Source organism: Theobroma cacao, chromosome 4 (assembly GCF_053813885.1).
Source record: "Theobroma cacao isolate CCN51 chromosome 4, ASM5381388v1, whole genome shotgun sequence".
NCBI lineage: Eukaryota > Viridiplantae > Streptophyta > Magnoliopsida > Malvales > Malvaceae > Theobroma > Theobroma cacao.
The window spans coordinates 34,400,036-34,427,965 of record NC_142642.1 but is presented as its reverse complement, the minus strand read 5'-3'; the positions used below and the strand labels follow the sequence as shown (position 1 = coordinate 34,427,965).

Genomic DNA, 27,930 nt, shown 5'->3' with positions numbered 1-27,930 from the left:
TTTGGCCAAGAGGCTCATACCTCCCCTGCAAAGCCAGGGTCAATTCAATTCCAAACTTTGCATCATTTTCATTATTCCAACAACTGGATTTAAATAGGACTCGAATCCAAACCTGTTATTCCAACCTAGATTGTAAACAAGCGTAGGAACATCCACCCCATCTGCAATAGAAGGGATGATGGTTCCCTCTTTATTCTCAAAGCCGAAGACATATCAGTCCTCAGTTGCCAACATTTTCCAATAGTTGATATGATAATTATAAGAAACAACAACATTGAGATTTGCAGCATTGGATGCTTCACTGATTAACATGCGTGTCAACCGACTGGCGGAGCAATCAACTGAAAGCGCACAGACATCCCTTCCACTGTCTTCAGATAATAAAACATGGATTACTAGCACATAATTGTAGTACCACAACCCTTCCCTTGTCCTTCAGCCTGCATGTATAAGTGGTGTAATCTATAACTTGTGATTATACAATCTACACTGGTTATGCCAGACATAGAATGCTTAAAGCCGCATCTATACTGGGTACGTAGACCATGGAAAGCTTGAAATTGCATATAATGCTCGCATTTCCAAAGATCAAAAGTACTTAGTTTCCATATAGATGAGACGGTAGAAGCCATTACTGGGGTTGAGGGCGTGTCTGAACGACATAAATATCTTTTCCTAGAACACATCCTTCCACATCCTGTGGGCAGCCAAACTTCCGCTCCAGGAAAAACCCAACAGCACAGAGACGCTGACTAAGCTGGTGACGAAATATCGGGTCAACTGTTAATGGTTTTTTACTGTAGTCCACTGTCAAACGAATAACTTCCCCATCAGCAGGACCAGCACCTGATACCACCATCTCCTCACTGAAATTTGCAAATGCTAGTGTTCGCACAAGCCCATCAAACTTCCCAGAAGAGACACGCCAGGGTGTGCCTCTAGTTCCTGAAGCAAGGGTTTCACCGAGCCCTGGAGCAATCTCCGCCTCAACATAGTTATGGTCATGGTCTGTTGGGCTGAGTGTGTGGAGTACAAATGAAAGATCAGGTGAAAGCATTTCTTGCACTAGGACTGCCATTGCCGCATCTTTCTGGGTCACTCCAGCAGCTCGGCGACTTAGTACTGCTCTTCGAGTATAGAGTGAAGCCCATACTTGGCTAATAGCACTAGAAAAAACAGTTGGATTTGAAGGACTGACGTTTGGAATTGATTCATAAAGTCCAGCAGCTGACATCCCTGCCAAATCCTCAACATTTGCACTTGAACGAACAATTAAGCGTACATTGCCGGGAAATACTCTAATTATGCTATCAATTACATCTTTCGAGGGCTGTAGGGAAGAGACCAGTTGCTGGAGTTGGTGGCATAGTTTGTCGAGCTCATCATTCTCCAGTTCTGCTGTTTCTATCTTTTCTAGAAGTGACATGAATGTTTCCGACGATTTGTTTTGTTCTAAAGCCAATTCCATGGAGCCAAATGGTATAACAACTCCAGCAGGAACACGAAATGAAGCTGGCACCCCTTGTTCACTGTAGACTACCATAAAGAAACCAAAAAAATAAAAAGAAATTAGGCAAAATGACAATAAATGAATGACAATTTATATGTTCATGCAACTTATACAAAATGAATCTGTAAAACATTTAGAAGGGGAACTATTAAACAAATATATTATCTTGTATAATACTTCAATAACGTATATTATTTACATAAGAAAATGATCTTCAATCAAAGTTCATGCAACTTATACAAAATGAATTTGTTAAAACAATTAGAAGGGGAACAATTAAACAAATATATTATCTTGTATAATACTTCAATAACTTATATTTTTTGCATAAGAAAAAGATCTTGTTGAACATGATTCACATACAATATTTCTTATGACTGAATACTCCCTTTAGGTGTTGGGGGAAGGGGAGGGGGAAGATGGTGAAGGGCAGTCAAGAACAAAAACATTACCCTTATCAGAAACTGCTGCCAAGGAAGCTAAGCGCCCACAAGCAGCTGCCTTTGCTCCTGAGGTTAGGGTATCTGCATCAGCTAGCAGTATGACTCTGGCAGAAGAACTACCCTGTATGAAAAGGAAAAACCAATATCATTTTGATAGACAACATAAAAGATAACCACGAGATTGCTAACTTCTTGCAATTTAAGACAGCAGATAGCAAAACTTGCCTGATTGGAGTTTGGGGCTTTAACAGCCAACCTGGATGAATCATGAGATCCATGCACTTCAACAGCAGGTGAACCATTTCTTGAAAGATTTTTCGCAACAGAATCAGCATTGTGATCATCTAAAGAAGATGGACTTAAATGCACGCCAGTTGACAATGCTTCCAGTCTTCAAGATTTTACAAACACAAGAAGCAAACAAACAAACCATTCAAGTATCAGACTCAATGGTAATAGAGCTAACTTTTAATAGCTGATTTATGAAGCCAAAAGTTGATTCTATTGAGGAGAAGTTCAGAAATAACCTGACATATTTTCCTGCAAGAATTTGTATATTAGAAACTATATCTTCATCTTCACATGTAACAAAGACAACTTTTTCCTGCACAAAAGTATGTACTCTATCAGTCTCTATCACATACTTTATCAATGTTTCTATCAAAAATATTGAAATAAATTTAATGACATAAAAGAAAAAGAACTTACTTGTCGGGCCCTAACACCAAGATGAGATAGGTGAGGCAGCTCCTGCAGAAGTACAACTCCTGTGATATTAGACCCAGCTGCTGTCACCTGCCAAATGTGTCAAATGAGATTAGATGACCACTTTACTTGCACGCAAGAAAATGACAAATAATATACAAGGATCAGAACCATCTCAAACCTCCTCATCTCCATCAGCTTTATTGACAACAAGAATAACAGGTCCTTCCAAAAATGATGGCAGTGATCCAGGGACAATGTTCTCAACCTGAAGCAAAAGTAATTTGGCATCACATATAAGCAAAAGTCCAGTCATTATCATATGAAACATCCTTTAAGCCAAACAGTATCATGATGTAACAATTACTAAATATTGCTATATTCTGACACAATAATAATATCTGTGTCGCATCAAAATCAACTCCAGTTACATGTGAACCAACATTCCGGAAGTATAAGAAGAAATGGTGATGCTGCTTCTAAGTAAGAAGATCGTGAAGAAGAGGGTCAAGAAGTTCAAGAGACCCAAGAGCGACCACAAAATCTCTGTCAAGACAAACTGGCATAGACCAAAGGATATTGATTCCTGTGTAAGAAGAAAGTTCAAGGGATGCACTTTGATGCCCAGCATTGGTTATGGTTCAGACAAGAAGACTCGTCACTATCTTCCTAATGGCTTTAAGAAATTTGTTGTGCACAACATCAAAGAGCTTGAACTGTTGATGATCCACAACAGGACATACTCTGCTGAGATTGCCCATGATGTTTCCACAAGGAGGAGGAAAGAGATTGTTGAAAGTGCAGCTCAACTTGACGTTGTTGTCACTAACAAGCTTGCCAGGTTGCGTAGCCAGGAGGATGAATAAGCCATTGTACTGATTATGTTTAGTAATGAGCTTCCTTTGTTTAACATTCTTATCAATTTTGGATAATTTTGTTGTTGTAGACAAGCACATTACAATTTTACATAAGATATTTTCTTTTTGTTAAAAATACTTGCCAAGTATTAATGTGAAGTTGTGGGTCATCACCCTTTTCTTTTAGTTTGTACATTTTGGAGCCCTCTAATTAGTCTGTTTTATAACGAGGAGGCTTGGCACCTCAATGAGGCTGGCTTTTAACTGATTCTTGTGCCCTATTGTGTAGATGAATTAGGGGTGCTCAATGAAAAGTTATCAGAAAGCTTTAATCCCGCATTTTTCAAAAAAAAAAAAAAAACTGGACATCACTGTTCTATACTTCTCTATTTATAAAATTAGATAAAAGACTTTTAACACCCAGTAAAAAAATTTGCAGATAGAAGCTATATTTGAACTGGATTGGTTGCAATTAGGACAATGATATATACACAATCTCATCTCACTACCTTCTTTTCAACAACAAAAACATAACTACATCTGCTTCTTAATGTACGGGGCTCAGTGACAGTGACACATTGTGTTTGTGGATTCAGAAGTAAGCCATGAAATGAGAGAGACAAAGTGTAAACAACACTATCCTTATAATGAAATGCAGTCACTCAAGTTATTGAGGTACCTGAACCAACGTTCCAGAAGCCACTCCTGGAACGAGGACATCCCAACCCTGCAAACCAAGTGCTGCTCTAACAGCTTTCAGAAGAAGAGTACATAGTTTTGAAACCTGAAAAATCACCCTACAAATGAACTTTTCCAGTTAGGAAAATAGAAAAATGTAAATTATGTGCCAGTAGTATGATTTTTGTTTTCTAAAGTTTTAAACGACAAAAATACAAACTTATCTAGCAACATTCTTTAGAAATTTATCAGAAAGATAAATGTTACCATACCCAGCCCGAATCTCAGCTTCAGCATACGTCCTTACGCTGTTCTCCGGAATTCCAAGAGCTTTCCCAAGCATCTTCAAGAGTGAAGAAATAACTTCCATTTAGAATTCCAGTTCATTTATTAACCTTAAATTAAATGACTGATATTATGAAGCTGCATCAGTTGGAGGTTGAAACATTGAGGAAGAAATCTATCGATACATTGAATATTGCAAATGCCTTCCAGAATTTATCTGATATTGCCTCTAAAGGTTACGATCTAAAACAGGTCATTAACCTTAGTACTAAAAGAATTTAGGCGTTTTATTCCATAGAAAACAATTTGCTAACTTACATCAATCTCAGGTATTAATCATTCACAAAAGTTTCATCATACAGCACAAAACATTTCTTTACCACAAGAAGATCAGATTCTTGACCTGCACTTTTTGAGGGAATATTTGAAGAAGAGCTTCAGAATATTCCTCAGTCAGCCTCCTTGTTCTGTCAAGTGTAGCTTTGAGTCTTAATGCCCAAATTCTTTTGCCATCTTCACTTCCTTCATAAGAAACAAAAGGGGCCAAGAAAATGAAATAAACAATGTACCTAGAGCTATTCTACCAACCATGCAAAACATTTCCAGAACTAAGAGACAAAAAGATGAGAAAGGTACCTTCCTTTTCAAAGAGAACTTTCTCTTGCCAGGCAGTAAGCTCATTTTCGATAGCAGCACACTCTTCTGGTTTCCAACCAGATAAATTAAGCTGATGAACACCAACAATTAGGGCAGCAAGTGGATTATTCCAAGAGCCCGTATTTTTTGATTCCAGATTATCTGCAAGCCAATTGGCTCCTCCCATAGCTTCATGTGTGTTGAGTAGCCTAATTTAGTGCAAGTCAGTACTGCATGAATGAGAGAAATGGAGAGAAAAACAGCATAACACTAAACATATTGCTTGCAGACAAAGTATATACAGAAAGGTGGGAAACCAGAAAGTAAAATGATTCTGTTTCCACACGAAACTATTTTTTTTGAATAAAAATTTGTCATTACAAATGCAATAAAGGCTTCTGTTGAGGCTGAATAGGTGATGTGCATGACCATAATCACCTTTTATTAAGCAGCCTTTTTTGCAGAATTGGTTGCAAGGTTGAGCATATCACTAGTTTTTTGCATGCATGACATTGCAGATTGTATTGTGTGAAACCCATGCAGAAAATATATGTGTTAAATAAGAGCAACATGAATGACTTTCTGTCCTGAGGTTAGAAGCTCAGTTTAACTGGCCTAACCAGCACAAGTAAAACATGACATAGTTTTTTCTAGCTTCAGTTTGTTGCCCTTTAGGATTGCCAAAAACACATATGACATCATTCCATCCTATTAATGTGAATTCTTGATATCATAAATAGTATCTTTTATAAAGCTTCCCAATCTTAAGAGTAACACAGATGCCTAATACAAATTCTTCAAGGAAAAGAATATAGATAAGTGATATATAACACCAAGCTGCATTCACAAAAACACATTAATATGACATCATTCCATCCTATTAACATGAATTCTTGATATCATAAACAGAATCTTTTATAGAACTTCCCTATGTTAAGAGTAATGCAGATGCCTACTACCAATTCTTCAAGGAAAAGAATATAGAAAAGTGACATACAACACCAAGAGGCTGACAAAAAATTTGGTAACTAAAGTGAAATGATAGGGCTGAGCAAAAAAAAAAAAAAAAAAAAGGTGAAATGATAGGCTGATTAGGATTTTTGGTGAAAACTACTGAGGTTTTGAGGTAAAACAATGGGGAAGCTAGAAGAAAAATTAGGCTTCATAATTAGCATAGGCAAGGGGTTCAGAATGCATGAAGAAACAAAGGATTTAAAAAGCTATTCAGTGGCTGTTCTGATACTGTGAAAATACATGTGAACAATGGAAGAGTGATGTTAGTAGGGTTGGTTTCTGCTGGAGGGAATAGAAAACAATATTGTAAACTAAAGGGTAAGAACAAAGAAAAAGGGATCCAGGCTACAGACCTAAACCCTAAAGCCACATCAAACAATGACCGTATTCAAAATCTTCTTGGAATTTAATCTTGACTTTTCCTAACCACTTTGTTTTCTGCATGAAGAAGTTTGTTGTCTCAGTTGGAGTCATGCACGTGTTAAACAAGATCTTATGTAAACAACTGTATAAAATGCCAATGTTCATTTAAACTAAGTATCACATAAACTCATAACATACACATTTGGAATGTTTCGAAAAGCTTTCTGCCTTTACAAGGTAAGGAACAAGAAATAAGTATCAAAAGCAACCCAAGAAATTCAGATAAATACCTGCTTAAGAGGACAAAGGAATAGTCCTCAAGGCCAATTTCACAAAGCCGCCACTGACAGTTGCAGACAACAACAGTCAAATTTCTGTTTATTGAAGCTTATGCTGAAACATTATAAAATTGGACTCACCTTTTGACGCATTGCTATTGCAGCATCAGGAGCATCATTTCTAAGACCACTGTCAAGACCCTTCAATATTACTTCTCTCAAAGCACTCAAAGATCGCATTGTCTTGATTAAATCCAAACTGCTACTTGATTCTTCTGCAGCATCCAAACTCTGGAAATATAAATATGACTCTTAGAGAAATTAGGTGAGTACAACAAAAATTCATCATTTAGAAATAAATTTGCAATAACAACAAAGCCTTTTTGTACTGACTTCAAAATTTTCATTTGTAGTTCAACAACAAGCCTTTTCCCACTATATGGGATTGGCTACATGGATCAGATTCTGCTATTGCACTCTATTGAGAACCATATCCTAAGTAAAATCATTTAAGGAAAGTTATTTTTTGATAGTTTCCTCCCATGTCTTCTTTGATTTTCCCATTCCCCCCTTCATGGGTTTCTTTTCTACAATCAGTATCAAGCCCAGATAAAGAGGATTGTGTTAGGTAAAAGACAGCCACAAGAAACATTGTTGAACCTTCACGAACATGGATCAAATATTCTTTTTCTAGAATTCCCAATATAATTAATTGTGATATACATTGGATCTAATATTGTTTATGTTCTTGCAATATTGCAGCAAAAAGAAGGTAGATCAGATCTCTTCCTAATTATACTTGCTTTTAAACTTTTTTTGAATTTTTTAACAAGGTCACCGCAGAGGATGTCATGATAGGAAAAGAAGATCTTTTAAATGAATCTTTGATTGGAAATCACCTCACAGTTTCTCCCAACTCTCCCATTAAGGAGGTTCAGCCAGTTCTTTGCAACTTCATTGAAACAGCCAAGAAAAACCAACCCTTGAGAATGGACACCAAGGTTTATCATTTATAAGGCTACCCTCGTAGATCACTCTATGACCTAGTCAACCCTTTATTGGCACAAGCATACCCAAAATGCCTTGGCACGTTGTGAAGACATTACAAGTCCATTAAAGCCATGGATTCTACTCTTATACTGATGCATAAAACCTCCCATTATGCAGAAAAAATTCCCTTCATTTGTTACATTCAAGCATCATCCTTCTAAAGGAAAATCATAGATTAGTACCATAGTAGGAGTCTAGGCATATCCCAATCCTTGTTCTAGTTCATTATAGCTATAAAAAGACTTGCATATTATTCACTTAAGCAGCAAGAAGCCATGAAATTTCCTTACTGAACCAAATGAATCTACTAATATATGGCACAATAATTACCATCTCAAATAATCAAATAAAAAATAGACACTGGTGTTCTTGACATGGATAAGCCAGCAACTCTATGCAGGTATTTTATTAACAGCATAGTTAATTCACAAATGAACTTTCTGTCAAATTCCATAAAGCACTACATAAAAACTCTTACTACAAAACCATGGCAATAAATGAAACCATGAGCAACAAATTAACAATCTACCCTTTTGCACTCCAGAAACATTGCAAGAGCTGCAAGGCTCCATTCATCTAAAGATTCTCTGATTGACTCAAGCTGTTCAGTGAGGCTGCAATAACATAAAATCTTAGATAGCTGCATAAATGTCCAACAAGGAGTCTTAAGATTCAAGACAAAGCATCAAACAAAGAACAGGATCAGTCCATGAAGTGGAAAAGTCATTGTAATTAAGTAATACAAAAGGTTACAAAGGTCAACAGCTTTTATGCCTCATAATTTCATTGCTATGTATGATTGACTAAAGCAAGTAGGAAATCCACTCTCCTTGATGAAGGCAACTTACATAGAAAAATACAGAGAAGGGTTAAAAACAGATAGGGTGGGAACTAAAAACCGTCAATTGATTGTATCAGTATCAGAGAGAATTCTATGCTACTGTAATGTTGCATAATACTATCTTCAACAAGAATTTTTAATTAATATCAATAGTATAACCATGGGTCCAAGAAAGAGTAAATGTAAGAAACACAAATTATTTAAATCGAACCTTCCAGCATTGAAGAAATCTTTGAGTTCCTGATGGAATATCTTGAATTGTTCAACAAATGGTTCACTATATTCTCCAGGATTCTTAGTGACTCTAGCAAGCATTGCATCTGTTGCGACTAAGTCTTCAGGGCCAGCATTTCGATGGAGCTTGTTCTGTATTGTATGCTTAATTTCTTGCTGGAATATGTAAATTGAAAATTAATTAGTAATTTAAATTACACAAAAAAAAAAAAAAAACCTTGCCAAGTGCTTGTAAAATCTGACCTTGAGATCATGAGGGATATCATTCCGATGAGCAATGTCTCTAATCCGGGTAAGTGGGACAGATGCTGTAAATTCTGCTTTAAATGATGGCAGACAAGGGTGGATCTTCCGAATAACAAGCACCTCCTAGAATTAGGGAAGAAAAAGGTTACTGAGAAAATTAAAGACAAAATGACTAGTGTGCTACACATAAATCAAAACATAAGAAAAAAAATGTTCATCGTTGAAACTGCATGAGATTTGTATTATTTGTCCATTTCTTCAATATTTGGTGCTTGCTGCATGTAACATACTTTTATATTCTAATTTCCTAATATAAGCTTTAATAAAGGAAACATGCAAAAATAAAGAGGGGACTAATTAGTAAAATATGTTAATTTAAGAAAAGAAAACTCTCATGAACATGTACAAAATCACTTATTTAAGAATAATAGCAACCCTTTCTGCAAATCCTAAAAGGTTACATCCAATCACTCCTCCCAAAAAACCATTATGATTGAATTAACATAAGGAACCAGTGGATTTTAAATTTTGAGATACTCTAGGCTTCTATTACACCAGCTCTTTAGTCCATTAAAGTCTAAGACCAAGCAATTGGTGATAAGAAAATATTACAGAATGTCAGACTGACAGTGATAAAGCAACATATACATTTTTTATTAATTAAGACAATATTAACTGAGTCTAATGTTCATAAAGCTACTTCGAGTCCCAATACCTAACACATTGTCTACCGAGTCTTAATGTGTACCTTGAGTTTCTTGTGGTTAGAGATCACAATTTCTATAGCAAGAGTCAGGACTTTCTGCTTTGACATTTCATGAAAGAACAGATTCATGCCCATTAAGACACAATTATTCCCACTAAGTTAAGCTCAATGATCAGTTATTGCATCATTTAAGGTTTTGAACTGATTATGAGGATGCCAAGCAGAATAGCTAACAATGAAAGCCAACTTCCTTCCCCCTCTCCTTTTCCAACAACTAAGTCACTCATTCATCTTCAACATTCTCTCCTTACCTCTCACCCACCGTCCTTCTACTCATTCTTTATGCCAATTCTCACATCTAAGCTGCCCCTTACAAAACTAGACTCCAGATCATGTCATATCAACATAGTAGACCATTTTTGACAAGTCTGAGCAAAGTAAAATACCAATAAAGTGAACAAGGAGTCCTGTATCTGGATCATCAATATGTTCTTGGATTCTCTCAAATTCTAAGACAAAGACAAGCATTACCCTTATCCTCCTTTCAGCCAGAATGTGCCTTTCTCTCACTTTGCTAAAGTTCTTATTGGTAATCCACTATATGATAAACGTAAGTAAAGAAATCCTAAATAACACCTAACACATCATTTTCTATCATCCTGTGAAAAATGCACAAATATAGCTCCTAGATTCTCACATATGGTTACAAGCAAAAGCCTTTAGTCCATGCTAAAAGGATGGACAAAATATAATTTAACACAAATTTACCAAGCAAGAGACTTAGAAAATGGAGCAATGGTGCTATGATGATATCAATTCTGAGACATAAAAGAAAAAAAAAACATAAACTATGCTGGAGTGTGTGTTTACTAATCTTATTCAGGATATAGTTTAAATTGAACACAACGGCAAAATATAGTCCATGTAACTGACCCTAAGTAATGGGAAAAGGCTATGTCTTTCATTACTAATACTGTTGAGAAAATTAGAGTAGGATACATGGAATAACGCAATACTCATTGACTACACATTTAATTTTAACAACTATGAAAACTACCAATACAGCAAACCGCAGCAATAGAGCACCTGAGGTGAAGTATCTTTCCTACTTGAGATTCGTTCTAATTCACAAAATATATGCCTGGAAATCTCAGCATGTCTGTTTGGCCGGTGATGACCGCCATCTTCAAAACAAGGAATTTGCCCTGTGTTTATCCACTGCATAAGAACAAGATCTAAGAGCAGCATGGAAGAATAAATCACCAAATAAACTGTAACACAAAGATATGTAAAATACCTTCAGATAGATAGCAGAGCATATTAGAGCCTCCAATAGTTCCCCACTTTGCAAACTTCCAACTAATAGCTCATGAACAACTTCAAGCTTTCATAAGCAATAGGAAAACAAAGAAAGAAAACTGTCAATGGTCAAAGATATCATGGCATTAATCACAAAGACAGAAGTTTACAAGCTAAGCCATGATCTAAATAATGAATGGACATGGTTTATATAAATAAGCATTTTTTATTGGTTAAAAAGACAGGCCATGGAGGATAAGACACATATTATATTATCAACTATCCAACTGCCATATGTGCCAAACTTCCATGCATCCAACCACCCAAAAGGAAAAAACAAAAACTTTACCTAGAAATAGGGAAGGATTCTCCAACAAATTTCCTACTTCTTTAGCTTTGAAATTATATTTAAACACATTCAAACTGGTCAGTGTTATTTGTTCACTAAAGAAAATAATAATCCATGGTTTTGGGTTTCCTTATTGCCAAATTTTTATCACATTTTTACAGCTTCACTGGCCTGCCTTGACACATGACATCATCAACCAGTGTTGTATTTAAGTGCAAACATGTGAACTGCTAGACAGATTGCATGTAACTTCATACTCAGGGCTTATGATAAGGGGATTCAGCAGAATAAGCTTAAATGCCCTTGGTAGTCAATATTTGCATCAATACTATCATGCTACAGCTACACTACACATATATCCCACAACACTACGAATCATCAAATGATATGTGTGAAGTTAATTGCAAATTCAATTACTAAAATCAAGGGTGGTACAGAAAATATATTGATTATGACATCTCTAGAACAATTTCCATAAATATGAATATTGCAATTAACATTATAAATATCTGTACCTTTCTCCACCAATTCCTTGAACTTTTATCACCTTCAACTAATTTCAAAGCCAACCCTTCAAGACCGGTTGTATCCCATTTCCTCTCCAATTCTCTGTTGTGATGCTCATTTGACCGCATGAAGGAGGCAGGCCTCCCCTGCCAATTTCGAACAAAAGGACTTGTCTCCACTTCCAAGACTTCAGCAGTAGATTCATTATGCCCATCATCCTCCACTCTGTCTCCATACTCTTCCAAACTTAAAGGCAATAGTTCCACTGTCTCCCCTGTTGAATTCCAGTGACATACCATCCCAAAATTCCCACTTTGAGGCAGTTTCAGGACACGGTTATCCCCACCTTCCCATACTACACTCTTGTCCTTCCTAACAATCACAAATTTATACTCAACCGACTCATCCCCTTTCAGCTCCAAGTCGCATACCCATCCACCCTCAGTCCAGTTCATAGGCACCTGCTTCTTCCACGATCCCAATTCTTTTGTGGACCCTAAAATTGCTACATGCTCACCAAATTCAACCTGGTGATCTAAACAAACATTAAGGCCTACTTTGCCACGTCCAGACTTTGGTTTCGCTTTCATCTTCTTCTTTTCTTCTTCTCTGCTCCCAAAAGCAAAAACCCAATTTAGTCATCTCCCATTCTTAATAGCATTTGATAAAATAAGTTAGAAACAAAAAAAAAAGCAATGCCATTTGCTTTTAAACCATATTAAATACTAAAACTCAAATAACCATTCCATTTTCAGACATTTCTCATCGGAAAAAAACGTGGCGAGTTTTATAAACCTGCTTACCGAGGTTTTAAACTTAATCACCGTAATTCATCATAGTAAAAGTAAAACTTCAGCAGTAATGGCCATTCCAATAATTTCATTTTCAGACATTTGTCCAAGCAAGAGCAGTTGAATGAACAGTTTATAGAACTAATTTACTTTCATCTTCAGATAGTTCTGCAGCAGCAAAAAGTTATAAAAAAAAAAAAAGATTTCATGACAATGGAAGTTTAAAAATAAAAAAAAAGAAGAACAAAAAGGGTACCTAGTGAGAGTGGAGGAAACGGCAAAAAAGAGTGGAAGAGAGTGTTTACGGTGGCGGTTGATTCCCGGCGGAAAAGGAAAAGAAATCCTGGGATTGGAAAGAGCGGTGTTTGGGAGGAATCTGAGTTGCTTCCGAACTAGTATTTGAGGGTGGAGTGAGCGTAGAGGAATAGAATCCATTGTGTTTCCTCGCTGGTCTTGGAAACTTTTGAGATCTTTTTGCAAGTAGAGAGAAAGTATCTATCTCCCTCCCCCAGTTCCAGTTTACTCACTGAATCATGATTGGGATTTTGAGAGAGATGGTGTTTTAAAGTGCTGGGTTTGCGCCACGTGGAGTGCTCAACACACCCCAATCACCCATCTATAACTATCTTCCTTCTCCCCTTGCATTTATCACGATCACTTCACTGCACCTCACTTGAGATACGAAAAATATGTCATTAAAGAGAAAATTATGAGAAATAGCTTTAGTTTAATTTAAAAGTATTAATTTTTATAATTTTAATTATTTTTAATTAATTTTTTATATAATTTGATAACAATATCTTTTAAATAATTTTAAATAAATTAAAATAATTTTATTTTTTTCTATCTCATCACACAGATAAAAATTTTAAAATTAAATATTAATTTTTCTCCCGTTAAATATTATCTATCTCACTATTTAAAAAATAGATATGACATCAAGCACTTTTCTTTTTATTTTATTTTTTTAAATAGTGTATTTTGAGATTATCAAGAGTGATGAACAGTAATTTTACTCTTTTATGGTAATTACATACAGCATGATAAATGTTGTAGTTGAATTTTTTTGGTGATGACTTGTTTTGAAACGTGTGTTGCAATGGAGATGCCTGTGTTGATGAGTTGGATCGGATTGGTTAAGATAATGAGCTTAGGGAAAAGGAATAGTTAAAGCATGTTCAATGGGTTATATGGTGATTCATGAATTTGTTGTGTCTGATATTGAAATTATTATTAAGCATGTTTGTCGATGATTTTAATTTTTTTATGAGATTTTGAATTAAAATTGTTCAGATAATATTTTGTAAAATGGGTATATTTTGTTTTTATATAAAGAGAGTGAGCAAAGTCCTCTTGATAGGGATATATTTTATCTTATTTTAGAAGGTTATGGAATTTTGTAACATATCATTTATGAAATACACAATTTCATGGCTTAGTGAAAAAATAAAATTATGTATTTTAGATTTTTGAATTTATTGGTTTATTCATAAAATCCCAAAGTTAAGGAGTTGAAATTCATTAGATTGGTTTTTAAGTATTACGAGACTGATTTTTAAGTATTACGTGACTTAATCACTACTTGACTGATTTTTAGATATTATGAGATTAGTTTTAGGCATTGCATGACTGATTTTTGAATAATGCCTAAGTCACACAATGACTTACTAACAAATCAACGCAATGTTTTACTAACAAGTCATGCAATGCCTATCAATTAGTCACGCAATACTATATCAACTAGTCACGCAATGTCATATCAAGTAATCACGTAATGTCCAAAGCCAGTCACGCAATACTTAAAAATTAATCATATAATATTTAAAAACTAGTCACGTAATACCCAAAATTAGTCACGTAACATTCAAAATCAGCCACGTAATGCTCAAAAACTAGTCACTTAATGCCCAAAAACTAGTCAACTAATGCCCAAAAATCATCAAAACTACTAAATTCTGTTTAATAAGATTAATAACTTCAAACGATATACTATATTCCATTTAACAATATAATTAACGAAAATACCTACTTGACAAATAATGCTCAAAATGTTCAAAAATTTTTCTTCATATATAAAAAATCACTTCAAAATGCTTAAAAATGTTCAAAACGCTCAAAGATTTTCTTTGTATATTAAAAACTACTCCAAAATGCTTAAACGTTTTTCTTTTTGGTAAAAAATACTTCAAAAATGAATAGTTTGACGTGGAAAGCTAAAAAAATATGAATCGATTTGAGGTACAAACCTAAACATACTTGACCAGTTAATAGGTTTCTAGTTGAAATGCGGAGCCAAATAAATGAGTTGGTTTCATTAAAAGCAATTTGGTTCAAATTTTAATTCTCTTAACTAAAATAGTTAAAATTATGAAGAGGTCTATTGTCATAAACGATTTATGCATTAGGCCCATTTAAAAAAAAAACTCCTCATTAAACTACTATCTTTAAACAATTGAAAAAGTATTAGCTTCGAAATAAAAAAAATATATTAATGTGAAAAATCAAAAGACAAAAGCATGAGACATCAGTAAGGATCATACTGGGGCGGGACGAGCTAGCTTTTACGGACCTCGAATTTGACCCAACTTTATAGCATTCCAATCTCGCTTCAATAAGGAGTTATTATAATTTTTAATACTCAATCCCATTTTGAAAAAAATCATTTTATCACTCAAATGCAGTCTATCTTAATCTCAAAATATGTTTTTTAATTTGATTTTATCAAAAGAATTTATTAAGATAGTTACACAAATTATTTAGTTAAAGTTATTATACAATACTATTTAGAGTTATATTACAATATTGGTAGTTAATTATAATTGGACTATATAAATAAAGTTAACCTTATCTACATATATATTGTGATGTGATATTGTAATTTCGGTTTAATGCATTAAAATTTTCTTTCTTCTAATATGATATCATCTTTGTTTCATACAGACATGTCCTATGCATAGCCTAATTGTCCACATGTATTGACATCTTTTGTCATCGTAGTTTATCTGTCACGCCACCTACCATATGTCATTTTTGTAACATTATTTGTAAATCAACTATTTATGATATGTCCTGCCACATCAACTTGTTGAATTGTATTTTGTTGTAGATGTGTTGTGTCATGTTATCTTTTATGTTTCATGTTTCTCTATGTGAAGAAGCATAACATAGGAGATGATGTGGAGAAACAAGACATAGAAAGTGAAGTGATGAAACAAGTGATAATACGTGATACAATGAAACACAAAACAAGTGGCAATAAAAATTATTTATGTTGAGTATAAATAATATTTTATTATCGAATTAATCTCTTTATTTAATATTATAAACATATAAGTTAATAATAAAATATATTATTTTTATATATACCTTAGGTTTGGCAACATAAATCCATTCAGACTTAATTTCGAATTCATAAGTCTAAAACTCACATGATTCTCAATTTTCAGACAAACAAAACCCATGCATTCGAATACAGGGTTTGTAACATCTTTATGATTATTTTAATTATTCATTTGGTTCCTTCTTTTTAAACATTTTTGTTTTTTGAGATATTTTAATATACAATTTTTTAACACTTAATATTTTTATTTTTTATATTAAAAAATATTGAATTTATCATAAAAAAAATTTAATATAAAATATATAAAAGAAAAAGCTTGTATCTTCAGTTTTATAAAAATTAAAAACAAAAAAAAGTATTATATTCACGTGTTATAAAATCTATAAGATTATACCAATTAACAAGAAAATGAAAAAGCAAGTTCTACCTGGGTGAATGCACAAAACAACACGACAGGGGGTATTTTGGAGCTGCAAAAGAGTGAAAGACACTGGTATGTTAAAAATAAAAAAGAAAAGAACTATAATCCTCATTTCCTGAACCTCAATTTTCATTCTCCGTAAGGAAAGAATTTATAAACAATTCAGTGAAACACTTGAGTCAAACTATACGATAGGAGCAGCCGTCTCCCCTCACTGCCACCACTGCCTCACTTCCAACTATAATTTCCTTCCATCTTCAATCAAAGGTATATATATATTCTTCTTACAAGTGTTTTTTCTTGAATTTTAGGGTTATATCTGATGCGCTCTTGAGAAACTTATTACTTTAAGATTGTTATATGCAAATTTGTATTTGGGTTTTTAATGCTGGGGTTTATGATTAAGTTTCCCAGTAGATTTAGATATTTGGGGTGACTGGGTAGTGGAATTTTGAACCGTTCTTGAGATAAATCTTGATATTTTGGTTCTGGGTATTGCACTAACTAGCTTATTTCTGCAATTATACTAAGTTTGGAGACTTTCTGTGAACTGGAAAGTTGAATTTTTGGGGTTTTTTTTTCAATCCAATCTCAAACTCGTGCACTTCCTTAATTCAGATTAAAAAAGAAATAACAAAAAGCCCTCAAAGCACTTAACTCTAGCTTATTGGTTTTTCGGAATTCAACAACGAAAATGAACTTGTTAACAAAGATAAGTGCTTTTATCTTAAATATATGAATACTGGAGAAATTGATTTGTCATTGGTTCTTGTGGATTCATTTCTGTCTTGCGGTAGCATATCAAGAAAACCCATTCCAGCTTCATATAAGTTTGACTCTGTATTTTCAATCTTTTTTATTTTTCCTCATTTTTTTTTTGTGGTTTTATATTGCTGATTTTCCATCTGTGTGATGGTTCTAGACAAACATTTTTGTTTTGGCTAATGTTCAGGTGAAAATGCTTTTTGACAGAAGCAAAATTAAATATTTGTTTAGATCTTTGGTCTGATTGAAATTTGATTGGTATAATAGCCAACTTTAAGGTCTTACATGAGGTTTCCTATTGTAGAAGTTCAGTTAGGAGGGACCAAAGATGCAAACAGCCTTTCAACTTCATCCTATAATTTTCTTTTCTAGCAGGTCTTTCTCTCTCTCTCTCTCTTCTAATTTCATTATTTACTGTCATTCCAAATTCAAATTACTGCTGATGCTTTATCCATGAGATTTAATTTCTTTAAACATATTGTAGAAAGAACTCTATCAAATCTGATGGGTGGATGAAACTAGGAGGTTGGAATTCAAGTCGACTTGGTGTCACTGCAAGAGGTGAGAGTCTTAGACTTCTAGCACCCATCCACAAAACCAGATTGTTTGTGATTTCCAACACAGATGATGGCCACCAATATGCCCCTGTGCTAGAAGAAGACAGCAATACAAACCATGCACCCTGTTCAGAACCGGAGACATTCTTTAGCAAATGGTCTCCTCCAGGGTACTTATGGAGAGGATTATCTGTTCTTGTCCTTGCGGGACAGGTTATTATTAGGACTCTAAAGGGTAAAGTCCACTGGAGGAATACCCTCCAACAACTGGAGAGAGTTGGACCTAAATCAGTTGGTGTTTGCCTTCTAACCTCTGCATTTGTTGGTATGGCCTTCACTATTCAGTTTGTTAGAGAATTTACCCGATTGGGTTTGAACCGATCAGTTGGTGGGGTATTGGCCTTAGCCTTCTCAAGGGAGCTAAGTCCCGTGGTTACATCAGTTGTGGTTGCTGGGCGAATTGGAAGTGCGTTTGCTGCAGAATTAGGAACGATGCAGGTTTCTGAGCAAACTGACACGCTGAGAGTTCTTGGGTCGAACCCTGTTGATTATTTGGTCACGCCCAGAGTGATTGCTTCCTCTTTAGCTTTACCATTTTTAACTCTGATGTGTTTCACGGTAGGCATGGCATCAAGTGCCCTTCTGGCTGATAGTGTTTATGGGATTAGCATTAATATCATCCTAGATTCAGCTCAAAGGGCCCTACAATCATGGGATATAATTAGTGCAATGATCAAGTCACAGGTTTTTGGTATGATCATATCTATTGTGAGCTGTGCTTGGGGAGTTACCACCATGGGAGGAGCCAAAGGTGTGGGCGAGTCAACAACTTCAGCTGTGGTTATCTCTCTTGTTGGTATATTTATGGCTGATTTTGCACTCTCATATTGCTTCTTCCAAGGAGCTGGAGATTCTTTGAAGAATTGTGTATAATGAGGCTGGCCTGTTTGTTGGCATCTTTTACAGTTTTCTCAATGGTGTTGTTTGATGGATGGCACCTACAGAGACAGATAACATGTAAGTAAAAATCGTAGGTTATGGAAAGTCCTGCAGTGTTTTATTAATATTACCAGCCTGTACCCTCCATGTCCAATTCTCAGTGACTCAGTGTTGAAGTGCCCGATGCTTGAAGTAATTTCAGTAGAATGAAGAGAAATGTACTTTTTTGGGTCAGTTAAGGCCACCAAATTTCGATAAAATTGCTTTCAATGAAAACTACTTTCTATTCATTAAAAACAAAGTGTCAACTTCTTCTGTCATTGTAGGAGAGAAAGGTAAGAGGAAAAGAAGTGTGAAGATCAGTTTTAAGTTGCAGCTACTAACACCTGACTCATTCTTTCAAGTGGAACATTCAACAAACTAAAAGGCGATAATAATTTTATTTTCACATTAATTAAAAAGCTTTGTTTCATTAGTGTTTATTTATGTAATAATTTTTAACTACACGGGCTTATTTGATTGATAAAGCCTATGACTGATAAGAAAGATTTATATAGTAATTTTCTGAAATCAAGTTATGGAGAAATTATCAACTATTTTTATATCATGTTAGTCTTTCGAGTTTTTGACAAATCACAGTAAAATTTTTAATTAAAAAATTATAACGAAAATATATATGAATATATGCTTATTATTAATTTGACATGTATATGAATTTACAGTTATCAATCTGGCATGGTGATTATTATTAAGAAAAGACTGTTATATTGTGCTTTAAATTCATCATATTTCCCTTTCCCTCTTGTTGGTTGAAATTAGGCATAATATTTTAAAAATTCTATGAATTATTCAAAAAAATTTCAGTAATTTTTTATTCTTCCATTACATTGAATCAAACTTCTATATTTTTATTTTGTATGCAATAAATTTTTATAACTAAGGGTTGATTTCAAAATATCATTTATTTTTATCCATTAATATTGATGTGGCATTGGTGGACATAAAAAGTGAAAAATATTATATGATTATTAATATCAATTAGTCAACTATTAATGATAAACATCTATTTGATTTAAAATGAAATATAAACCTTAATTATAAAAAAATAAAAATTTATTTAAATTTTTATAAATAATCCAAAAAAATTTTAAATATTATGTCTTGAAATTTGTTCACTAATTTAACTATGTATCTCGTTCAAACGACCCTAATTCCTGTCCCGTCACCCATATGCTAGATATTCGTGCATCTTCCTCAAATCCATTGCTTTTGCCATGAATTCTTTAAGATAAAGCAATGGTATTTAACAAAATTGGAAAAGTTTTTACCCACGTGCTAAGTTATGTCCAGTCCAAAAATTAAGTTGCAAGATCCCAAGTGATGATATAGATCCATAAAATGTGGTGGTCAAGCAGGTAACTTCACTTGAAAGAAGAGTAAATTCCGTCTCTCTTAAATTAATTTCGATATTTTCACTAGTGTGAGCCTGTGAGCTGCTGTGTAGATACAATAAACCAATGATATATACAACTGTCTTCCTCATTATAAATGAGACAGATTGGAATCAGCAGAAAAGGAAACATATTAAGTAATTTTTATTGCTTTGATGCGATGTATCCAAAAAGGATACGTGGTATTTGCATGTTTGGAAGTTTCCATCAATGGACGCGGCCTTGCCTTGCCTTGAGTATTCTTTAGTTTTTTTTGCCTTAGACCTAACAATAATAAGTTTATGTTACTACTTTTTCAGTTTTCTTCTTGTTTCAAACACAATCTCCATATGATTTTTTCATCGACCACGCCTCTTAAGTCATCTGTGGTCTTCTCTTTGTGCAAAGTCATCTTGTTTTCTGGTGTGGCTTGTGGTTTTTGGTTTCAGAATTTTGTCACAGCGGGGAGAAAATGGAGAAGCCGATCATCGGCAAGCAGAGTTATAAGCAACTCTGGTTTGTTGTTCTTATTTCCTTCGTTTTTTGCTTGGTATTGCTCTGCTTGGATTATTCAGCTCTACCCGGTGCCAAGAATGGAGTCTCCTTCCTTGCCCACAGCTTTGCTGATGCTCTCAACACCCAGAAAACTAACCAACTCGTTCCCGTGGACAAAACTAATGAAACTATTGCCCCACCACCCAATTTCACTAGCAAAACTAATGAAACTATTGCTCCACCACCCAATTTCACCAGCAGTTATATTAACGAAGCTACACAGGATATTCCTGCCCTGGAAAATAATGTTACCTTATCCAATGCAAAGAGAGAAAACAAGATTCAGGACGTTGCTGATCAACAATCTAGTGATGATCGGAAAGGAGAGGATCCGTGTGCAGGTAAATACATATACATTCACCATCTTCCAAGTAGATTCAATACTGACGTGCTCAAAGATTGTCGAACGCTTGTCAAATGGTTTGATATGTGTCCATCCCTGATGAATTCGGGGCTTGGTCCAAAGGTTGTAAGACCACAAGGGGTTTTATCTGACAGGAATTGGTTTGAAACAAACCAGTTCTTGTTAGAAGTCATTTTCCATCACAGAATGAAGCAGTACAAGTGCTTAACCGCTGATTCTTCGCTGGCTTCAGCAATTTTTGTACCCTTCTACGCTGGCCTAGATATTGGTCGTTACCTCTGGGGTTTTAACACATCTGTTAGAGATTCTTCTGCTTATGATTTGGTCAACTGGCTTGGAAAAAAGGCTGAATGGAAACGGATGTGGGGTAGAGACCATTTCTTTGTTGCAGGGAGGATAGCTTGGGATTTTCGGAGACAAACAGAAATTCAATCTGATTGGGGCAGCCGGCTTATGTCTTTGCCCGAATCCATGAACATGACAATGTTATCTATAGAGTCAAGCTCCTGGAGCAATGAGTTTGCAATACCATATCCAACTTACTTCCATCCATCAAGCGACAGTGATATAACTCGTTGGCAGAGAAAAATGAGAAGTCAAAAAAGGCGATATCTATTCTCTTTTGCTGGTGCTCCACGTCCAGGTGCGAATGACTCAATCCGGGGCGAGATTATCAACCAATGTTTAGCCTCAGAAGAGACATGCAAGCTCCTTAATTGTCAGCCTGGTGGAAACAAGTGTGATTCTCCAGTTGAAGTAATTAAGGTGTTTCGAGACTCTACTTTCTGCTTACAACCTCCAGGGGATTCATACAGTCGGCGTTCAACTTTTGATTCGATCCTGGCAGGGTGCATTCCTGTTTTCTTCCATCCCTATTCTGCTTATGCACAGTACAAATGGTACTTTCCAAAGAATTATACTAAATATTCTGTGTACATTCCTGCCAATGAAATAAAAGATGGCACAGTCAGCATCAAGGAGGCACTTTCACGGTTTTCGAAAGAACAAGTATTAGCTATGAGAAAACAGGCTGTAAAGCTGATCCCGAAGATGATATATGCAGATCCCAGGTCCAGATTGGAGAGACTCGAGGATGCATTTGACATTGCAGTTAAAAGAGTACTTGAGAGAGTTGAGAAAGTAAGGAAAGATACCAAGGAAGGAAAAGATCCTAGTGTTGATTTTGCTGTAGGGAACCGCTGGAAGTTAAAATTATCTGGGATAGTGGGAGACCATCCGTTGGACCAATTCTTTTAAAAGAACAAAGAGCATGGAAATGCAAGATTAGACAAAAACTAGTGCATTACTTATATGACTGGAATTGAAGGGGTGAGGATCTCCATTTTGTTTATTTCTTTTCCTTGATGGAATTTTTGTATTGGGTTAATGGATGGTTGATCATCTGTTCATCCTCTTTGTAGTCCTGACTTCTGACGTATATGTGAAAACATGTGTAGCCAATGTTACAGATCTTTGAATTAATATGTTGCCATGTTTCATTTGTATTTGAAATCTCATAAAAATTGACTTTCTTTGGCTTCTAATTAAAGAATTAACCTTGGAGATAGGATTGGATAGACCAGAGCAGGACTAACGATTGCTGAAAACTTAACACAGCCAACAAGCGTTACCATCAAAGTAGAATGAAGATAAAATATCTAGTAGAAAATAGTCTAATGCTTAAAAATCCTGCTAGCAGCCAAATTTAACAATGGCTTTGAGACAAGTTGGGTAGATGCAGAGAAATTATTCAAATGCAGATGCCTCAAACATTGAAAAACTTGCTCTTTGAGATTCAACTTGCTTATATCTCAACAAGATAAACTTCACATACGAACTTCTCAGTTTGAGGATTCACACCCACATTTGGTGTTTTTGACAGAGACCTTGGTCTCAGAACATTAGGAACTCAGCACTGTATCAAACATCTCAAAGGCAGTAGCACGCTAAGTCAATACCTCATCTAGAAGATTGTACATATATCAGACAACGCATTCTCTCATGCAGGTATCCATGACGATAAAGGGTCGGGTATCAGAGTTCTTGTAGGTTGGGGCAGTGTCCCCATATCTGTCTCCTTTTACAGCATCTGCCGAAGCAATGGATTCTATTTCAGCCATCTCTTCAGGTGTTAGTTTCACGGACAAAGCCCTGATATTCTCGTTTAGGTTTTCAGTTTTAATGGTTCGAGGTATTTGGGCAGACATCATCCCATCCCCTTGATGATGGATCCAGGCTAATGCAAGCTGTGATGGGGCTGCACCCTTTTCTCCTTGCCATCTCATTAACCCGCTCAAAGAGGTGTTTGTTATGCCCAAGATTTTCAGGTTGGAACCTTGAAAGAAACGTGGCAATTGAAATCAGTGACTTTATCATCAAAAAACATAAGCAATTTATAAGCAGATAGCAGAAAACCAATTTAGCTAAAAACCAAACAGAGCAAATCAGAAAACCACTACTTGGCACTTTTGAAAGCAAAGCCTAATCAAGGTGCAAAGAAGAAAGAAACTTGAAGAATAAAAGTTTGTTGAAGATAGGAAAATGGATTTGCTACATCAGCAAATGTCGCTTCTTAATCTCTTAAGAAACTAATAAATATATGGTACTGTGGAAAAGCTGAGCAGAATACTAAGGTAGTGGGAACTGCAGTACGGCTGTTGTTATTCAAAGCAGCCCTTTTCAAGGAAATATCCAGGATCAACCATGGAGTAAACAAGAGCATGCTTCTCTGCAGAGTAGAAGGCTTAATGCATGCCAACCATGTGCTTAAGCAAATAGATAATCGAGCGGGGCCTTGACCTTGATGCTGGGAATCAAGAGTAGCAAAATAAATTAAAGTTTCAAGCACTAACTAAAAAGAAGGTGATAATGATTAAAGACAACATGTTGAAGGTGAAAAATTTTCTCTTTTCCGTGATTCTTTACACTACTTCCTTTTCAGGTTAGTGGAACTTTGTAAAAGTAAGAATCCATTGAGTAGTTGAAACCCATGGATTTTTCAACTCTTGCACGCTAGGAAATCTTAATTTTTCGAGGGAAAAAGGAAACGAAAAGAAAGAAACAAGAAAACCATTCTGATGCAAGCGTGAGATAACTTTTAGGACAGTCCGTAGTGAAAAGACCAACCAGATAAATCTGAAATTTCAATGGCCCTTGGAAACCTTTAATTGCAGTAGTCACAAGACTCGCTTGGGGTGCCTAACTTTACTTCATTTGGATGGAAAACAATAGTAGACCTTATGGCAAGAGGGCTAGTTCCACTTCTGTAATTCTTAATTGCATTAAGGAGGTTGATTGCTAGGTGCAGGCTCCTTGGTATGCAGCAGATAGCAGGGGATAGCATTAATAAGTTGCTCGTTACCAACTGGGGGTTAGAGGAAAATATGTTTGTATAGTTGTATAGTTGTCTTCTGTTCTTATTTGTTTTTTTAATGTTGATACAAACAGTTTTGCTGCATTATGCAGCTTGTTCTCTATGTAGCCGGCTTGCTTGCTTCTTTGGATGAATACAAAAAACCATTTACCCAAAAAAGGAACTCAATGTCCGTTCAATTTATTTTAAGCAAAAGGAAACCAAGTGAATCCAGATGTAATCAGAAATTTCCAAGAATAAACTGGTGATTTTTAAAGAAACAAAAACGTAAAAAATTTTGTTAATGGGGTGGTCCATCAGAATAAATTGTAAGGCAAGCAAGCAAGGCATTACAAAAATAACACACCCTCTAGAGCATTGTCTTGTTTAGTGGAAACGAGATGTCTCTATTGCATTTTACAAAGCATTATTGTTTATCACGAATCAGACAAAGTGAAGATTACTGCCAACAATTTTTGACATATTGAAACTAAAATCCTTTACGGGATTTTTAATTCCTTGATTAGGTAGGGAGATTTGAATACAGGATGACACAGCATTAGAGTAACAAAATGCATGAAATGAGGAGGAGGATTAAGATATATATGCGAGTTATTGCTGCCAATACTGGCAGATAACCATGAACAATTAACATTCCAGCAGATGTTTTCTCTAGATGGTTAGCCCATATCAAATCACACTTTGGAGAGAATTTTTCATGACCAGATGAAAGCAAAATGAGAATGCAAGGGCCAGTACACTGACAGGTAACCAAAAAGAACAAGGGTTCTAAAATGAAGGCATTTAGAGACTGAAGTTAGGAGCTGTTGACTCCGCAGTCCTATAGAGAAGCCTAACAAAAACGAAAAATTTGAGAACTTGTTAAGTCACAGGAAACTTTGGTTATCATCTCAAATCTTACAGTTGGTCCGAAGAATATCTAAATTCTTCTGCTGGTTAGAAGCGGATACTCTAATTCGTACCACCATTAGAGGCAAGTATTTGGACAAGTAACCCCCTGACGATCTTTTACAGTATAAGAAATTCATGCTTTGATATACGATGAGTGTCCAAAAACTTGATATGCCTAAGAATTTAACAAACACAAAATTTTTAAGGACATCAATAAAGAGTGTTATGGAAACGAACCTCCTTGATATCATCATCAGAAAAAAGTTTCTACCAGTTTAGGCCATGATGAAATACCAATACCAAGTTCCCCGAGTAATGAAAAGAAATGAGACACTAGAATTTGAAATTGCTAAATATTGTCAGTGTTATACTCTTATCCACGGCTAACCTGCAAGTAGGAATTATTTCTTCCTCAACATCTAATCCCACAAGGACCACTCCAACTGCACAGCAGTTATTGGATGAATAGCATGTGCTCTTCTGATAGTTGAAGCAGATGTCTCAGATAGACCTATATACTTTATTTTACCCTCTTCAACTAATTTCTTTTGTTCCCCCACCTGGGAGAACACCCTTACATGAAAGTTAAACACCCAATTTTAACATATAAAATATTTGTATGTATGCATGTATGTACGTCTATATAACTATTTAACTAATAAACCTTAACAAAGACAAGAGCAGAGCAGAAAGCAACAGACCGTGACTTCGATGGGAACCTGGTGTCAACCCGATGCTGATAATAAAGATCAATATTTTCAACACCAAGGCGTTTCAAGCCACCCTCACAAGCCTCCCTTACATAAGCAGGGTCGCCCCGGAATTCCCTTCTGCCATCCACAATGCAAGCACCAAATTTGGTCGCCAATTCAATTCTGTCTCTGATATCTTTCAAGGCCTTTCCCAGAAGGATGTCATTAGTGTGGGGACCATAAACATCGAAAGTGTCGAGAAAAGTGACTCCAGAGTTGATGGCATGGTGGATGAGGTTGATCATGTCGGGTTCACGCTTGGGTGGTCCGTAGAAGGCTGACATGCTGCTGCAGCCTAGGCCTTGCTCTGAAATTTCCTGGCCTTGGGGGCCTAGCTTTATTCTCCCAACCTTCGTTTCCATTTCTTCTTTCTTTCAACAGAAACTTAAAAGCTATACTACTAACAAGTAGGAAATGATGTAGATGGATCTTTGAATGCATATTCACAGTTTGTGTCTCTGTCCTTCTTAATGGATCGACTGAATTCCCGGTAAAGCAGGGCCTTCCTCAAAGAGACCCACTATCCCCCTTCCTCTTCATTATGACTGTGGAAGCTCTATATATTATTCATCTGAGCTGAACAATCATGGCTCCTTCGTGGCATCACACTCACTGACTTCGGGTTGGCTATTTCTCACCTGCAGTTTACAGATGAGACAATCATCTTTCTGGAACCGAGTCTTCAGGGAGTAGTTAGTATAAGGCATCTCATATGTTGCTCTGAGCTAGTTACCGGTCTCAAAATCAATTTTTTAATAAATCATGCCTCTGTTCAGTGGGGATTGGCGATGGATTGGGCAATGATATGGTAAACATCTTAAGGTGCAAGGTGGGGTCACTTCCATTTCATTACCTCGGCATCTGTTAGAATTTTAAGTATTTTGTTTTTTCGAAAAGTAAAATTTTAAGTATTCTTAAGAGAATGTTGAGTGCTAAAAATCTGTTGAAGGGAGAAACCTCAAAAACCAGAAAAGAGAAACTATCAAAAAGAAGGAAGAAGATAACAATAGCATTAACAGTTTTGGCAATTTAAATACAAGTAATTAACAAAGCAAATAGAAAGCAATAAAGTGGGGAACCACTTAAGCACTAAACGTGTTCTAGGTAGTTCCTTTACGTCATGGCCAGTGGGCACACAACATGCAGCCACTAAGACAAATAAAAGGAAAAAAAAACTGAAAACAGCTATAAACCAGTAGGTTAGTGGCGTCATGGGGAGGTTCGTGCCTCCTTCTAGCGCCATATTCTGCAACTTCAGACCTCAATTTCAACACATCTCTTTGGAGTCTATGTTGCAGACACCCACTTTGTTCCTTGAGTCTTCATAGCAATCGGCCCAATCGCTGAGCAATAGCTACAAGAAAAGCAAAAGGTGATTGCATGAGTCGTGAGAGTTAAATGGTAGCAAACATCAAATCTGGTCTTGTTGATGACAAATGCTGTAGGCCTCCAATTTTACTTTTGTAAGTAGTGACATCTCTTTTAGCACCTCCATCCTCTTTGAGAAGCTTGCATCCGAATGTTATAGGAGTTGCAACTGGCTTGCAAGCTTGCATTTGAAATCTTTTCAGTAAGTCCTTAGCATACTTGGTTCGATGTATGCTTTTAGAGTCTTTCTTTAGCTGAATTTCCAAACCCAAAAAATGAGACATTAAGCCCAGATCACTCATCTTAAACTGAGACTTCATATGATTTTTGAAATCCACCATAACAGCACCATAAAGTCCACCAACATCGGAGTGTATCAATTG

The 27,930-nt window shown here is 35.6% G+C and overlaps 3 protein-coding genes and 2 pseudogenes across 6 annotated transcripts; 3 read left to right on the top strand and 2 right to left on the bottom strand.

The window, feature by feature from the left end:
• Positions 1–94: 94 nt before the first annotated feature.
• On the bottom strand, positions 95–13,390 carry LOC18602578 (chloroplastidic phosphoglucan, water dikinase (ATGWD3)). Its single transcript, XM_018119819.2, has 19 exons — positions 13,049–13,390; positions 12,010–12,610; positions 11,144–11,230; positions 10,933–11,064; positions 9,138–9,263; positions 8,872–9,050; positions 8,349–8,433; positions 6,911–7,060; positions 6,782–6,834; positions 5,115–5,323; positions 4,882–5,000; positions 4,466–4,536; positions 4,195–4,312; positions 2,840–2,926; positions 2,662–2,748; positions 2,481–2,557; positions 2,179–2,344; positions 1,963–2,074; positions 95–1,536 (listed from the first exon to the last, which is right to left on the bottom strand). Exons 1-19 carry the CDS (start codon positions 13,225–13,227, stop codon positions 632–634), a joined length of 3,543 nt encoding a protein of 1,180 aa, XP_017975308.1. The 5' UTR covers positions 13,228–13,390; the 3' UTR covers positions 95–631.
• Positions 3,091–3,549, top strand: LOC108661787 (large ribosomal subunit protein eL32z pseudogene; annotated as a pseudogene).
• A 3,151-nt stretch (positions 13,391–16,541) lies between the features above and the next one.
• Positions 16,542–19,115, top strand: ABCI14 (trigalactosyldiacylglycerol 1). 4 transcript variants are annotated; one of them, XM_007034052.3, is made up of 3 exons: positions 16,542–16,820; positions 17,631–17,693; positions 17,803–19,115. In XM_007034052.3, exons 2-3 carry the CDS (start codon positions 17,647–17,649, stop codon positions 18,806–18,808), a joined length of 1,053 nt encoding a protein of 350 aa, XP_007034114.2. In that variant the 5' UTR covers positions 16,542–16,820; positions 17,631–17,646; the 3' UTR covers positions 18,809–19,115. The 4 variants fall into 4 exon arrangements, with proteins under 4 accessions (XP_007034114.2, XP_007034115.1, XP_017975896.1 ...); XM_007034053.3 differs by having other exon boundaries at positions 17,626–17,693; XM_018120407.2 differs by having other exon boundaries at positions 17,623–17,693.
• Positions 19,116–20,662: 1,547 nt separating this feature from the next.
• Positions 20,663–22,641, top strand: LOC18602576 (putative xyloglucan galactosyltransferase GT12). Its single transcript, XM_088805945.1, has 2 exons — positions 20,663–20,954; positions 21,072–22,641. Exons 1-2 carry the CDS (start codon positions 20,717–20,719, stop codon positions 22,418–22,420), a joined length of 1,587 nt encoding a protein of 528 aa, XP_088662071.1. The 5' UTR covers positions 20,663–20,716; the 3' UTR covers positions 22,421–22,641.
• Positions 22,642–22,935: 294 nt separating this feature from the next.
• Positions 22,936–27,122, bottom strand: LOC18602573 (putative aldo-keto reductase 2; annotated as a pseudogene).
• Between the last annotated feature and the right edge of the window lie 808 nt (positions 27,123–27,930).